Source organism: Macaca mulatta, chromosome 16 (genome assembly GCF_049350105.2).
Source record: "Macaca mulatta isolate MMU2019108-1 chromosome 16, T2T-MMU8v2.0, whole genome shotgun sequence".
Taxonomy (NCBI): Eukaryota; Metazoa; Chordata; class Mammalia; order Primates; family Cercopithecidae; genus Macaca; species Macaca mulatta.
The window spans coordinates 8,495,684-8,510,574 of record NC_133421.1 but is presented as its reverse complement, the minus strand read 5'-3'; the positions used below and the strand labels follow the sequence as shown (position 1 = coordinate 8,510,574).

The 14,891-nt window shown below is 52.5% G+C and overlaps 1 protein-coding gene across 1 annotated transcript; it reads right to left on the bottom strand.

Moving 5' to 3' along the window:
* Window positions 1–5,225: 5,225 nt before the first annotated feature.
* BCL6B (BCL6B transcription repressor) lies at window positions 5,226–11,931 on the bottom strand. The gene is made up of 9 exons (XM_001105202.5): window positions 11,759–11,931; window positions 11,007–11,197; window positions 10,555–10,776; window positions 10,111–10,458; window positions 9,659–9,783; window positions 8,231–8,395; window positions 8,017–8,147; window positions 7,765–7,902; window positions 5,226–7,345 (listed from the first exon to the last, which is right to left on the bottom strand). Exons 2-9 carry the CDS (start codon window positions 11,183–11,185, stop codon window positions 7,229–7,231), a joined length of 1,425 nt encoding a protein of 474 aa, XP_001105202.1. The 5' UTR covers window positions 11,186–11,197; window positions 11,759–11,931; the 3' UTR covers window positions 5,226–7,228.
* Window positions 11,932–14,891: the final 2,960 nt, after the last annotated feature.

Genomic DNA, 14,891 nt, shown 5'->3' with positions numbered 1-14,891 from the left:
ATTGGTGTGGCTGTATTCCATAGTGATTAAGAACTCGGTCTTTAGAATCAGATCACAGTTCCAGTCTTTTATTTATTTATTTATTTTGAGACGGAGTCTTGCTCTGTGGCCCAGGCTGGAGTGCAGTGGCATGATCTCAGCTCACTGCAACCTCCGCCTCCCAGGTTCAAGTGATTTTCCTGCCGCAGCCTCCTGAGTTTCTGGTATTACAGGCTCCCATCACAACCGCCCAGTTAATTTTTGTATTTTTAGTAGAGACAGGGTCTCACCATGTTGGCCAGGTTGATCTCGAACTCCTGACCTCAAGTGATCCACCAGCCTTGGCCTCCCAAAGTGCTGGGATTACAGGTGTGTGTCACCGTGCCCGGCCCACAGTTCCGATCTTGGCTTCATTACTTAACTCCATCAAGATGCTGAATCTCTCAGTGGGTTTCCCCATCTGTAAATTGGAGTTAATAGTACCTACTATTAAGGGTTGCCCGTGGGGTTCAGTTAGAAAATCCATGCACTGAAATGCTTAGTTTATGTCCTGACGTGCAGCAGGAGCCAAGTAATGTTAGCTTAGCTGGTCTTATTGGTCTTATTTTCAACAGGGGATAAGCTGCTGTAGTGGGAGGTGAAGGAAGGTTTTAGTTTAGTGTTTTTTTTTTTTTCTGAGATGGAGTTTTGCTCTTGTCGCCCAGGCTGGAGTGCAATGGCATGATTTCAACTCACTGCACCCTCCACCTCCTGGGTTCAAGCGATTCTCCTGCCTCAGCCTCCCGAATAACTGGGACTACAGGTGTTTGCCACTACGCCCGGCTAAATTTTTTGTATTTTTAGTAGAGACGGGCTTTCATCATTTTGGTCAGGCTGGTCTCGAACTCCTGACCTCAGATGATCTGCCTGCTTTGGCCTCCCAAAGTGCTGGGATTACAGGCGTGAGCCCCCACGCCCGGCCTAGTTTTTGTTTTTTGATTAAAAAAAAAAAAAAAAAATCAAATCCAGGTCATGGGTTTAAAAAGATTGAGAAAGAACCACTGCGATGGTTTGAATGTTACCTCCAAAAACTCATATTGAAACTTAATCCCCAACATGGCAGTACTGAGAGGTGGAACCTTTAAAAGGGGATTGGATGGGATTAATGGATTAATGAATCCCCATGAATTAGCCCACCATAGTGGATTAATAGGTTAACAGACTAACCCCATCATAAAGGACTAATAGGTTAATAGATTAATGGGTTATCATGGGAGAGGAATTGCTGGCTTTTTCAGAGAGATCTGACCTAGAACATTAGCATGCCCAGCCCTCTTTGCCATGTGACACCCTGTACCACAGAGAGCCCATATCAGCAAGGAAACCCTCACTCGAGGGTGAGGCCCCTGGACCTTGGATTTCTCAGCCTCCACACTGTAAGAAATAAATTCATTTTCTTTACAAATTACCCAGTTTCAGATAATCTGTTGTAAGCAACAGAAAATGAACTGGATGAGACAGAAAATTGGTACCCAGAAGTGGGGTATTGCTGCTAATGAATACCTGAAAATGATGAAGTGGCTTTGGAAGTGGGTGATGGACAGAGGCTGGAAGCATTTGGAGGAGTAGGCTAGAAAAAGCCTAGATTCTGGTGAGAGCTTAGAAGACAAGAAGACTATGAAAAGCTTGGAATTCTTTAGAGATTGGTTAAGTGTTTGGGACTAGAATGTTGATAGAAATATGGAAGCAGCTGGGCGTAGTGGCTCACGCCTGTAATCCCAGCACTTTGGAAGGCTGAGGCAGGCAGATCATGAGGTCAGGAGATTGAGACCATCCTGGCCAACATGGTGAAACTCGTCTGTACTAAAAATACAAAAATTAGCTGGGCATGGTAGCACGCGCCTGTAACCCCAGCTACTCGGGAGGGTGAGGCAGGAGAATTGCTTAAACCGGGGAGTCGGAGGTTGCAGTGAGCTGAGATAGTGCCACTGCACTCCAGCCTGGGCGAAAGAGCGAGACTTCATCAAAAAAAAAAAAAAAAAAAAAAAAAAAAGAAATATGGAAGCAAAAGCCATTCTGGTGAGCTTTCAGATGGAACAGAGGAGCAAGGTATTGAAAACTGGAGTAAAGGCCATCCTTGTTACGAACTGGCAAAGAGCTTGGCTGAACTGTGTCCATGCCCAAGGGCTTTGTGGAAGGCTGAACTTGAGGGTGATGAACTAGGGTATCTGGCAGCCAGAAGAAATTTCTAAGCAGCAAAATGCTGAGGCTGCTGTGTGGTTTCTTCTAACTGCTTATGATGATCTCACAGAGAAAAGAGAAACAGAGTGGAAAAATTTGGAAAATTCTCAGCCTGGCCATGTGGTAGAGAATGAAAGAGCGTTTTCAGGAGATGAATCCAAGGGTGTGGCCAAGCCACTGCTTGCTAAAAAGATTAACATGGCTAAAAGGGAGCCAGGTGCTATTCCTCAAGAAAATGGAAGAAAGTCCCTGAAGTCATTTCAGAGGTCTTTGAGGCTGCCCCTCCCATCACAGGCCCAGAGGCCTTGGAGGACAGAGGGTTTCAGGGGAAACCTGCGTGTTCTCCATGGGCTCACTGCCCAGGGCAACCTCAGGACTCTACACCCCACACCCCAATGTAGCACTCTGTGGCCCCCCCCAGCCTGGTGGTAGCTTAGGTAGCCCCAGGTGTTGCTTTTTTGTGTGTGTTTATGTGTGTGTGTGTGTGTTGCTTGTGTTGAAGCTCCAGAAGGTGCAAATCATAGACCTTTACTGCATCCTTGTGGTGCTAATTCTGCAGTCTTGCAGAAAGTAAGAGCTGTGAAGGCTTGGCAGCCTCCACACGGATTTCAAAGGACGTTGTTGAAAGCCTAGGGGCCGGGGCAGAGACTTGTCATGGGGCAGAGCCACCGCAGAGAACCCCCACCAGAGCAATGCCCAGCAGAAATGTGATGTTGAAGTTGCCTCAGAGAGTGCCTGCCAGGACAGTGCCTATTGGAATTGTGGAAGCGAGGCCACTGCAGGGTCCCCCCCTGGGGTAGTCCTTGGTGGAGCCATAGGAACAAGGCCAATGCAGAGAGTCCCCAGGAGGGCAATGCCTAGTACAGCCGTGGAAGCAGGACCACCACCAGGCCCCCAGAACTTTGGAGTCACAGGCAGCAGGCAGTGCCCCACCCCGCTCCCAGGAAACTTCAGGCACCAGACCCCAACCCACCCACCAAAGCTATAGAGGCTGGGTTGCCTGAAGCCTTGGGGAGCCAACTCCCACCCTGTGTTCAGGAGGCTCCGCATGTAGTCAAAAAAGATTATCCTCTACCTTTGAGATGTAATGTTGGCCAGGCGCGGTGGCTCACACTTGTAATCCCAGCACTTTGGGAGGCCGAGGCGGGCAGATCACAAAGTCAGGAGTTCGAGACCAGCCTGGCCAACACAGTGAAACCTCATCACTACTAAAAATACAAAAATTAGCTGGGTGTGGTGGTGGGCACCTGTAATCCCAGCTACTTGGGAGGCTGAGGCAGAAGAATCGCTTGAACCCAGGAGGCAGAAGTTGCAGTGAGCCGAGATTGTACCACTGCACTCCACCCTGGGCGACAGAGCTAGACTGTGTCTCAAAAAAGAAAAAAATAGAAAAGGTGTAATGTTGGCCCTGCTGGGTTTCAGACTTTCTTGGGGCCTGTTTCACCTGTTTCTTCTTGCCAATTTCTCCCTTTTGGAATGGGAAAGTGTACGCTGTGCTTGTTCCCACCATTATATCTTGGAAGTAGATAACTTGTTTCATAACTTGGAAATAGATAACTAGCTCACAGGTGAGTCTTTGATGCTGCAATGAGTGAAGACTTTGGGATTACGGGAATGGAATGAATGTATTTGTATGTGAGAAGCACATGAGTTTTGGGGACCCAGGGACAGAATGCTATGGTTTGCATGTCTCCTCCAAAAATTCATATGGAAACTTTCGGTCCTCAACATGACAGTATTGAGAGCTGAGGCTTTAAAGAGATGATCAGGTGCCGGGCACGGTGGCTCACGCCTGTAATCCCAGCACTGTGGGAGGCCGAGGTGGGTGGATCACGAGGTCAGGAGATCGAGACCATCTTGGCTAACACGGTGAAACCCATCCCTACTAAAAATACAAAAATTAGCTGGGTGTGGTGGCGGGTGCCTGTAATCCCAGCTACTCAGAAGGCTGAGGCAGGAGAATGGTGTGAACCCAGAAGGCGGAGCTTGCAGTGAGCTGAGATCACGCCACTGCACTCCAGCCTGGGAGACAGAGCGAGACTCCATCTCACAACAACAACAAAAACAAACAACAACAACAAAGAGATGATTGGATCCTGGGGTCTCTGCCATTCTTGGATTATGGGTTATCATGAGAGGGGAACTGGTGGCTTTATAAGAAAAGGAAGAGAGGCCTGAGCTGGCCATGTTTGCACACTTGCTACCCCTCAGCTGATACCCTGCGCTGCAGAGAGCCCCCTCCAACCAGAAGAGCATCACCAGATGTGGCCACTTGACCTTGGGCAAAATTTTCGGTGTCCGTAACTGTAAGAAATAAATTCCTTTTCTTTAGAAATTGCCCAGATTCAGGTATTCTATAATAAGCAACAGAAAACGGACTAAGACAACTACAAACTTTCAATGTGGGAGGCAGCTGCAGAGATCGTGGTAACTGACTTTTCCACAGACGAGGAATTTAAGGCCCAGAGGGAGGTAACATCAAAATTAGTGATCTCCGCACCCAGCACACATACAGGACAGGGGAAAGGGTGAGAGAGATGCATGCACTGGACCCTGGATAGATTCAAGATACCCTTGCTGGGGGAGGGTGGGCTGGCATGTTAGTTCCAACTCAGTCTTCTCAGTGCCACCGCCAGCCCCTGTGGTCCTTAGGGAACCAAAATCCTATCCATTTTCCTTGGTGATGGAGGCATGTCCCGAGCATTAAGATCCCTAGCACAGATGCACGCCCCAGCCTCTTGATATTATTAGTGGCTTCCTGGTTTCTCCCTGCCGCCTCCACACCTCAGGCAGGAAGTGACTTCAGAGCAGCAGGATGCAGGTGGCTCCGGAGAAACTTCATGAAGTCACTGGTTCCTACACAATGAGCAGGAAGGCAAGGGCAGGGAAAGGGACAACGAGGACCGTTTAAAAGGTCTGGTGGGAAGGGACAGCAGAATGGTACAGAATCCCAGATGTTGTCCAGGAGGAAGAGCTCTGTTCCTCGCTCCCCAAGACCCGAAGGCAAGAACCCAGGACACAGCAGGCAGCACAGACAGGCTTCTTTATTCCAAGGATCTCATCTTGCAAGATCTAACATTTCTATCCCCAGGCATTCTCCACCTGCCCATCCAATCTGCTAAATATAAATCATGGTTCCTTCTTACAGACTCCTCCACCTTCCCTTCTTTCTTCTTTAATTCTGCAATGGGGTCATGGGGAGAAAGAGGGAAGAAGGACAAGAGTAGCTTTCTCACTAGTCCCCAGGTGACAGCCACTAAAACTGACTTATCCTTGAAGTTCTACCCCATAAATTCAAAAGTGCTTCTTACTTTCTACCCTTGTCCCATAATCAAATAGGCCCCAGGGCAACAAGGGGCAGAACTACAAATCAAGGCTTCAGGACATCTTCTAACATTTCAGAGCCTCCACCCAGCCAAGAGGCAACCCCATTCCTAACTTTCTACCTACCCGGCCTACACCAGAAACGGCACCCCTCAACCAACCTCTTAATCCTACTTGAAACTTGGTCAACTAGAACAGGCCTTTGGCCTATCAGCTAGCCAATCTTTTCTGTAATGCCAGCAATAATCCCAGCCAAACTACAGCAAACCCAGAATAGAACTCAGCCCCTTTTCTTTTCCTATGGAAGGTTCTAACGCATTCACTGGTTCCAGACAGGAATGCAGTGATGGGAAGACCAGGTCACAGACCCAGCTTTTATAAGGTAAGGTTACCAAGCACCATCACTTCTAGAGGCAAAGAAGGTTCTGGCATCTGGACACTTGCCAGAAGATATCCAAAACCTATTAAAGAAGGGCTCAACTCAATAGAGAGAGCCCCAAGTAACATTCAAACCCAGATGCCTCTAGTAAAGGATGGGTTAACACTCTTCACCATCTAATCAAGCCAAAGAGTTTCATGATTCTTCCCTAGGTCATAACATTCACAGAGACTGGGCAGAGTCAGAGAAAGTCACATCATCTCTGATAAGGAATGTCTGATCTCTCCCCCATGGAGCGATGAACTCAGTGCTAAGAACAGGCCCCCGTGGGAGGACGATGGACTCAACTTGAGCCCTGGTGGGTCTCTGCCATTATAGATGAATACAGTAGAGCCAAATCCAAGTGACCAGATTAATGGGTCATTTTAGATTCTGGACCATGTTGCAGAAAAAGCTGCCAGCCTCCACTTGGAGTGATACAGAATCTAGATACAGAATCCCCTGCACCCACAGCTTCCAGGAGGCATTTATTATTACCTCCATTTTGGGCTCAATATAATGGTTCCTATCACCCTTGAAGAACAGAGAAAGTCTGCATCCATTGCTAGACTGCTAGAGAACCTACAACATCCAGAATACCAGAGAGGGTTTCTGACCCAATTCCACAATCCCGCATGTTCCCAGAGCTGCCCTAGAACAAATAAAGGTTCCAGACCTAGAATTACAGGGGCAGGACACAGAGAACCCCTTTTTCCATTTTAAACAAACTAACAAGCAAACAAGAACAAGTCTAAGGATAAAAGTTATGACAGAATTAATATAAAATACCCAAGCCAAAGGAGAGAGCCCAGGCTAGTAATCTCTGCCAGCAGAGCTGTGATCTCACCTTCTGTGTTTCTGGTCACTTTCAATCACACTTGTGGAAGAGGGGAGTGGGAAATGCAATTGAATGAAGGCCCTGATGCCACCCAAAGGCCTCAATAAATTATATTTACAGATAAACTGAATGCAATGGGGGCCACAGGTGGAGGGCTATTCCCTTGGGGAGACCAGGACTCCAATCTCTCCCCTTTCCCAGCCCCTAGCTAGCTCTCTCCTCAGAAACAATCTGGCTTGTGGGGAAGAGGTTTTGACCAGCAAAACAGAGGCAGATCTAGCCGGGATCTGCCACCCCCTGCTCTCCCCAGCGAGAAATTAAGATGGTGGCAATTTCTGATACCAAAGTGGCCTTGCACACCCCTATGCCCAAGCCTGATAGGGAAGCAAGGCCTGGGCCTGCAGCTTTCCCACCCACAGGAAGCAAGTGGGGTCTGGGCCTGCGCTCAGCTAGGGCCCCCCCAGAATGTGGTAGTGCACTTTGGTGTTGGTAGCAGCTCCGTGTTTCTGGCGCAGATGCAGCCGCAGTTGACTCTTGTGCCGGAAATGCAGGCCACAGGGGTCGCACTGTGGGAGGACAGCTGGGTCAGGTCCTGCCTCATCCACAATCACCTTTTAGGTGTTGAGCCGGGGCAGAGGGGGGGCCTGTCCAGTTCGCCCAAGAGGGAACTGTCCAGCGGAAGATCAGCTCTTTGACTCTCACATCCAAATCCTCAGGGGTGGCTGACGGGATAGACCCTGCCTTATTTAGCAAAGGTTCTCCCGCTTGTAGCTCCTCTCTGAGAAAACAGCGCTCAGCCCAGAGGCATCACTTCTATACCCGCCCATCCCTACTCCCAGCCTCCATCCCTTATTTGCTTGGACTCTTCCGGCCACCACTCATTTCTAAGGATCCAGGGACAGCCAGGCCTGCACCTCTCAGAGGCCACCCCTCGGCAAAGCAGAGGTAATTCTAAGGCACTGGGCAGGCCAGGTTGGGTACCCACGTGGTAAGGCTTCTCTCCGGTGTGGATGCGAACGTGGCTCTTGAGGGTCTGCAGGTGGCGGAAGCGGGTTCCGCAGGTAGGGCAAGGATAGGGCTTCTCCCCCGTGTGGATCAGCACGTGCGCCCGCAGATGTGCCACCTGGGAGGGAGGAGACTTCAAGTCCTGTCTCTGAGAGGGACAGATCCCTCCCTATTGGCCCACCCCACCTCTTGTGGGTTTGCCTTGGAAGCCACTTGGAGGCTGGCTCCGTACCTGTACAAAGCGTGAGCCGCACGTCTCACACTTATAGGGCTTCTCTCCTGAATGGATGCGGCTGTGCGTTTTCAGGTTTGCTGGCCGGTTAAAACGGGCTCCGCAGATTGAGCAGTGGTAAGGCTTTTCCCCTGGAGGCAGGGAAGATGGGGGGTCAGGGACTCTGCCCTAGGACAGCTGTGGGCTGGACGGCCAGGGCCCTCTCCTCCCCTACCTGTGTGCACTGTGCGGTGACTGGCCAGGTTGCCCTTGTAGCGGAATGAAGACCGGCACAGCTGACACTTATAGGGCTTGTCTTCATCCCCAGGAACCAAGGGGTCCAGCCCCGATGAGCACCCAGCCACAGCCTCACAGTTCTGGCAGCTGAAAAATTCACTTCCTGGGAAGGGGAGTGGGTAAGGGCAACCATAGTTACTAATGAGGGCTATCTAGGTACTACTGAAACCTCAAATCACGCAGTAGCGGGCTTTCTTTTTCCCAATTTATTGTTAAGACTTCTGGGGCTGGTTCGCCTTGCTCAAGGCCAAGTAAGGAGATAGTAAGATGAGCCAGATCTGACTCCACATCCTTCTGACTTGAGTACTCAGCTAATCTCCTCTTCAATAGTAGTGGTGGTGGCCAGGCGCGGAGGCTCACGCCTGTCATCCCAGCACTTTGGGAGTCCATGGCGGTCGGATCACAAGGTCAAGAGATGGAGACCATCCTGGCCAACACGGTGAAACCCGTCTCTACTAAAAATACAAAAATTAGCCGGGCGTGGTGGTGGCGCACGCCTGTAGTCCCAGCTGCTCGGGAAGCTGAGGCAGGAGAATCGCTTGAACCTGGGACATGGAGGTTGCAGTGAGCCAAGATCACGGCACTGCGTTCCAGCCTGGCGATAGAGTGAGACTCCATCTCAAAAAAAAAAAAAAAAAAAGCAGTGGTAGGTGGAGGCCCCTGCTAGTGGGAGGAGTTTTCAGTTTCTCCTCCTTTTTTTCTTTTGTTTTTGTTTTTTTTTGTTTTTTGAGATAGGGTCTCGCTGTGTTGCCTATGTTCGAGTACAGTGGTGTGATATCGGCTCACTGCAGTCTCCACCTCCCAGGTTCAAGCGATCCTTCCACTTTAGCCTCCTGAGTAGCTGGGACTACAGGTGTGCACCACCATGCCTGGCTAATTTTTATTTTTATTTTTTGTAGAGACCAGGTCTGACTATGTTGCCCAGGCTGGCCTTGAGCTCCTGGGTTCAAGTGATCCTCCTGCGTTGGCCTCCCAAAGTGCTGGCATTACAGGCATGAGCCACCGTGCCTGGCTAAAATCTCCTCCTCACCGGCACCACTCTGAATGACAGCCTGCCAGAGAGGCCCTGACAAGCTTTGGGCTGATCATTCAGCTCCGAAAGAGGATAGGCCAGAAATTCTCAAACTTTGCTGCTCATTGGAAGCACTTGGAGAGCTTTAGAAAAATACTGATGACTCGTTCCCAGGTCCAGATATTTCAGTCTATGGAGTGTGACCTGGGCGGTGAGAGTTTAAAAGCTTCCTAGGTGATTCTAATTTGTAATAAAGTTTAGCAACCATTGGAATAGGCCTTTCTGGGGGGCTTTTTTGGCACAAACTTGCCTGGAGCAGTCATGGGAGAAAAGCCAGGAAAGAGGGTCTCTTACCCGGTAGTGGTCGAGCCCGCTCAGAGGGTGATCCAGAGGTGTCTTGAGCCTGGGATGTGAGGAGGTGGGGGGTACTGGCCGGAGCCCCACATTTGAACTGCACAGTGGCAGCAGTTGGAGAGAGCCTAGGCAGATGGCAAGGCCCAGGGGAAAGGGTTAAAAGAGATTGTATGGATGGGGGATGGGGGTTCTCTCCTGGGAAATTTGGAGCCAAAGGCCTGCCCTCTGGAGGTGAGCCAATATTGTTGACCAATGAGCCACATCCATCGTACTGCCCAAGTGCCACCCTGCTGAATAAACCTGGTCTCTGGCCAGCTTCTTAAGGTGAGCTAGTGTCTCTGAAATGCACCCCCTATTTCCCTTCATCCTTCCTCCTGACCACGAAGGCCCAATGATTCTGTCTTCTAGCTGAGGTCAGCTCTGACAAATTCTTGAGGTTCTAGACTCTGTACCTGCTCTGGGGACCAGGAATGGGTCCTTCTTCACTGCTGCTGCTGCTGGAGGCCTCATCTCCACTGGGGAGCCTGGCTTGGGGGCAAGGTTGACCAGAACTCCTCTCCCCGACTAGGCTCCCTGCTTGGGAGGTCTGAGAGTTTAGCACGATGTACTTGTACTTTTTCCAGTTGCAGGCCTTGGGGTCGGGGCTGGCTGGACTGGGGGGGCCTTGACTGCAGCTTCGAGATTCAGTAGGTGGGTCTGGGTGTCCTTCGGAGCGCCTGGGACTGCCTGGTGGAGGGGCCGTTGGGGGTGTTGGGGGTTCTGCTTCCAGGGGCCGCAGGGAGATGCCCAGAGGTTCATAGCTGGGGAAAGTGTGATGAACGTTAGTGCCATTGCCTAATCTCTGCCTCTGCCCTTAATACCTCACCCACAGAGAACGCTGAGCCGGGGTCCCTCACCTGGCCTGGATGAAGCGGTGGCATGCCTGGACCACGTGCTCCATCTGCAAATAGGTGGCGGCCGCAAGGACTGCAGGTGCAGTGGCCGGAGAGAGGCGCAGGCGGGAAGTGTACATGAAGTCCAGTAGGGGGGCGAAGCCTCTCGCTTCGGGACCCCCGGGCAGAGAGAGCACGTCCACCCCGACTCCCGCACGGCCCCGGAAAATTGAGTAAAAGAAGCCACTGGAGAGAGAGCAGATAGGTCCCTTAGGGGCTGGGGAACCAAGGGAGACACGCGCCGCTTTAGGAAGCCCCGCCCCCTGAAAAGTCCCGCCTCCTCACTATCACCCCGCCCCCAATTCTCGGACGCTCCTCCTCCTGCTTCTGAAAGACTTGGCTTCGGATTCCCTTTCAAAGGCCCTGTGGTCCCACCCCTTTCCCATTTGGCCCCGCCCCTGCCCCACCCCTCGAACCTGCAGGCTATGAGAACTGCCTTGTGTGCCCTGAGGGGTTGCCCGCCAACCAGCAGCGTGACGTCAGTGAGGATCCCGCGCAGGCGCAGCTCGTTGAGGTTGCCCAGCACGTCGGAGGAGTGGCGAGTGAACTCGCGGACGTAGCCCAGCGCTCCCTCCGGGGCGGCGGGGGAACCCATAGCGACGCAGGCCTGTAGAGGCCGTGGAAAGTGCTCTGGATCCAGGCAGTTCTAAGACGCCTTCCCTCCTCTGTTTGCCTTTTCCTTCCGTGGTGCAGCTAGAGCCAGGGCCTCCAGCCCCTAGCCCCGGCACACGCAGCCTCCCTCCTAATTCTTCTTGTTCATTATACCCTCTACGACACCCTCGCTCCCTTGCCTCTTCCAGATCCCACAGCGCTTGGAGCCAGCTGAAGGTTCCACACCGCTGCGTCGTTGGCGAGCGTGGGGAATCCCGCGCCCATCGCCCTGGGTTCGACTCCCAGTGCCCCTCCAGCACCGCCACTCCCTTCTGCCCGCCTGTGTCTCAGGTGTCCGACCCTGCCTAGAGATCTGACGGCCTGCCGTCCACACACCTCCAAACCCCAGCCGAGGCTCTCTCCCCCGAACTACGGAATTCTGCGACTCCTATCTAGTCCCCAGATCCCTAGCTTAGCCCAGTTTCTGGGGCTCAGGCTTGCTGATGGCAAGCTCCACACGAGCTCCAACCCTCTTGGGGGACCCAGGAGTCTGGCTCCCTCAGTCTCTTGTTCTTACCCCCGTCCTGCAGGGGCCCGTCTTCTCTTCTTAAGGGGGGCGGGGTCTCTCTCCCCTCTTGGCCTGGGCTCCTTTATCTGGCCGGGATGTCGGGGGCGGGGGTGGAGGTGGGGTGAACGCCTGGGTCTGTATCCTTCCTTCCTCCCTCGCTCTCCAGATGGCGAGCCCAGGGCGGGGTCTCCGTCTCGAGGGCGGGACCTCAGAAACAAGGGGTGGTCGTAACGTAGGGGGTCTTGGGTCACTGCAAGTGGACACGAGGACGGGGATATTGGAATTGGGGAGGAGGTTAGGGATATCGAGGTTGGAAATACGGGAGTCTGAGTCGTCGGAAGGCCTGGGCCAGTGAAAATTGGTGTTTTGGCTTTTGGGAGGGTTTGCCAGGAGCAAAGTGCATACGGCACCCCCTCTCCCCTTCTTGTACTGTGTTAAGGGAGAAAAGGGGGATCCCAACGAGAAAGCAGGTTTGGGCAGACGACAGTGGGCTCCTGTGGGGTCTCAGACGGGGGAGGGTGTGGTGTGAATGACAGGCTCCTGTACCCGGGCCTACAAAAAGGGGGGCTCTGGCCGGGCGGGGTAGGGAGAGGGCGGATATGATTTCTAGTCGGTTTCCTTCCATTGTCCTGCGACCGGACGGCTCCGCCAGCTGCTTCCCCTCGAGGAGGTGGGGAAAGCCCCGAGGTGGGGGTGGAGGGGCGAGAGACGCTCGGGAGACCCAGGCGTCCGGCCTATCTTGCTCCCGACTCTCTTCTGAGTCCTTGTAGGGATCCAGAGAGACGGACTCCCGCCCAAAGCCCGCTCGCTTTCCCCCAATCCCAGCTCAGGAGGGCCTCGGGCACCCGCCCGTCGGCTACGCTTGAAGGCTGGCGGGACGCCGGGGTCCAGCGCGGCAAGTAGGCAAGGCTCTGCAATGTGCGGCTCCTTCCACGAGGGGGCGGCCGAGCACTGGCCTCGCCTCGCCCCTCGTCTCCACCCGGCCGGGGGTGCGCTCAGACCCGGGCGCAGGATCCATTCGGTCTGGGCGGCTGAAACCTTTAGCCTCCTCCCGTTTGCGCGGGTTTATTTTGCACCTCTGTCTCCTAGGAGGGGACTAGGGTTGGGCGGAGGGAGCTAGAGTTAGGGGACCGAGGGGACTTTCTCCTCAGGCTGGGGTTCCTACCTGAGGTGAGAAATCGTGGGCTTCAGGAGCCAGGGGAATGGGTGCGACAAGAAGGGGGACCTGAGCCTGGGAACTCCGGGTTTCTTTTCGAATTAAGCTAGACACTGCTACCCAGATGTCTTTGGAGGTGACTTTTAATTGCACATTAATATTAAAATTGGGTGGGGTAAACAAGAGAAGGGAAAACGAGGAGAAGGGAGAGAGGGCAGGAGGGGGCTTAACAACCCTAATTTGAAGTCCCTGATCTGAGAGATGGGCATGGATCACACCCTCATATTTTGTTTCGGGAGACATTGCGGGGAGGCAAGGCAAAGCTCATTTGGAGAAGGGGTGCTAGAGCTGAATCCAGCTGCAAGGCAGAAGCTCCCCGGATTTGGGCTGGGAAGAGTGTACAGTCGGCCAGGATTGACCGGCCATGGTCCATGAGGCTAGATATCAGGCCGGGGGCCCTCGCCTTCAGACCGGAGTGTGTCTTTATTTGAATGCATGAAAGAACAGCTGAGAAACCGGGAATTGGGAAATTCAGGACGATGAGGTGACGATGAGGTGGCTTTGACATGTGAGGGTTATTTAGGTCTCTGCCCAGCCTGGAGATGAGAATTAGACTAAGGGCTCCCTTTGGCATCAGGATGGAGTATTATTTGGTCAGTTGTGGGGTGCCTGTTTATTATGGGGTGTTGATTTGATTGTGAGCACCGGTGGCTGCATTCAGCCTTTGAGGCCTATATGGTAAGTTTCAGGTATGGGGCTGACTTTGAAGCTACATTAGTTCTGCGGGTTCTGACACCCACAATTTGGAGATTGTGCTCATCTGTGTCATTTTGGACTATCAGCAGAACCAAAGTACTCATGCCGATTTGGGGGTGCAGTCTATTTTGGGGTGCCATCTACGTTTCAAGGCTCAGATTAGATTTGGGGGATAAGAAGTTCAATTTGGAGTTTTAAAAATTAGTTTGAGGTGGAACATTATAGGAAGCTGGGAGCAAGTTCGAGGCTATCTGTGATTGGGGGTCTGGGGAGGGGGGAGCAAACTTTTGTATTTGGGTCTTGTGGAAACTCATGTTCCACAAAGTGGAAAGACGTGGGGTATTCCAGTGTATCTATGGATACCCAAGAAGCTTTTTCCCTGGGGGAGAAACAAGGTGAGGGCCGCGAGGACAGGAGACTAAAGTTCTGGGGTGTCCTTATTTTGGGGGTGTTTTGTCACTCTGGATGCTTTTGGTGAAGCTAAGGGATAATCATAAGGTGAGACTGATTTGGGGGTTCACGTAATTGGGACCCTGGTTTGGGATGTCTTTTGCTTATAGTACCCTCTCACCCCAGATTTGAGAAGTTTCTTTAGTGAACCCCCAAATAAGCCCAGGATTTGAAGGGAGAAACTTGGAAAGGGTGTGGTATCTCCTTTTACTATTATGTGGCTTGAGGGAGAAGTGAGGGAGAAAAGGCGGTTTCAGGCTCTGAATCCCAATTTCTTAAGGGAACACCCCTTAGTTTGGGGGAAGTTGGAGGAAAACGGGGTGTCCCTTCACAAAGTGGACACCCCTGACGAGGGCAGTGCTGTTGGAAGTGTGGCAAGGAGGGGTGCTGGTGGGGTACAAGGAGGTGATTCTTGTACCCTGATTTTCTAGGATGAGCCCCAAACAGAAAGCAGACAGAGGACTGAGAGTGTGGGTGAGATGGGGGGGAGGGGTTCCCCACGGCAGCCGGGGCTACAGGGTAAGCCAGGCCAGCTCTTCGCGCCTGGGTCCCTTCTCTCTTCGGCTCTCCTCCCCTCTCTCCCTCCCACCGCCCACCCCCCCAACCCAAGAAAAAAAAACTGCCTGTGCAACAGCAATGGCAGATTCCAATCCTCCAGGCTTTCCTAAACCACCACGGAGACCAGCCAGGGGGGAGGGGAAGGGAGGAACGGGCTTTCCTGCTTCCTTAAGACAGGGGCAATGAGCTTGACCTCCTGGCCCCTAGCCCTTTGAGGAGTGC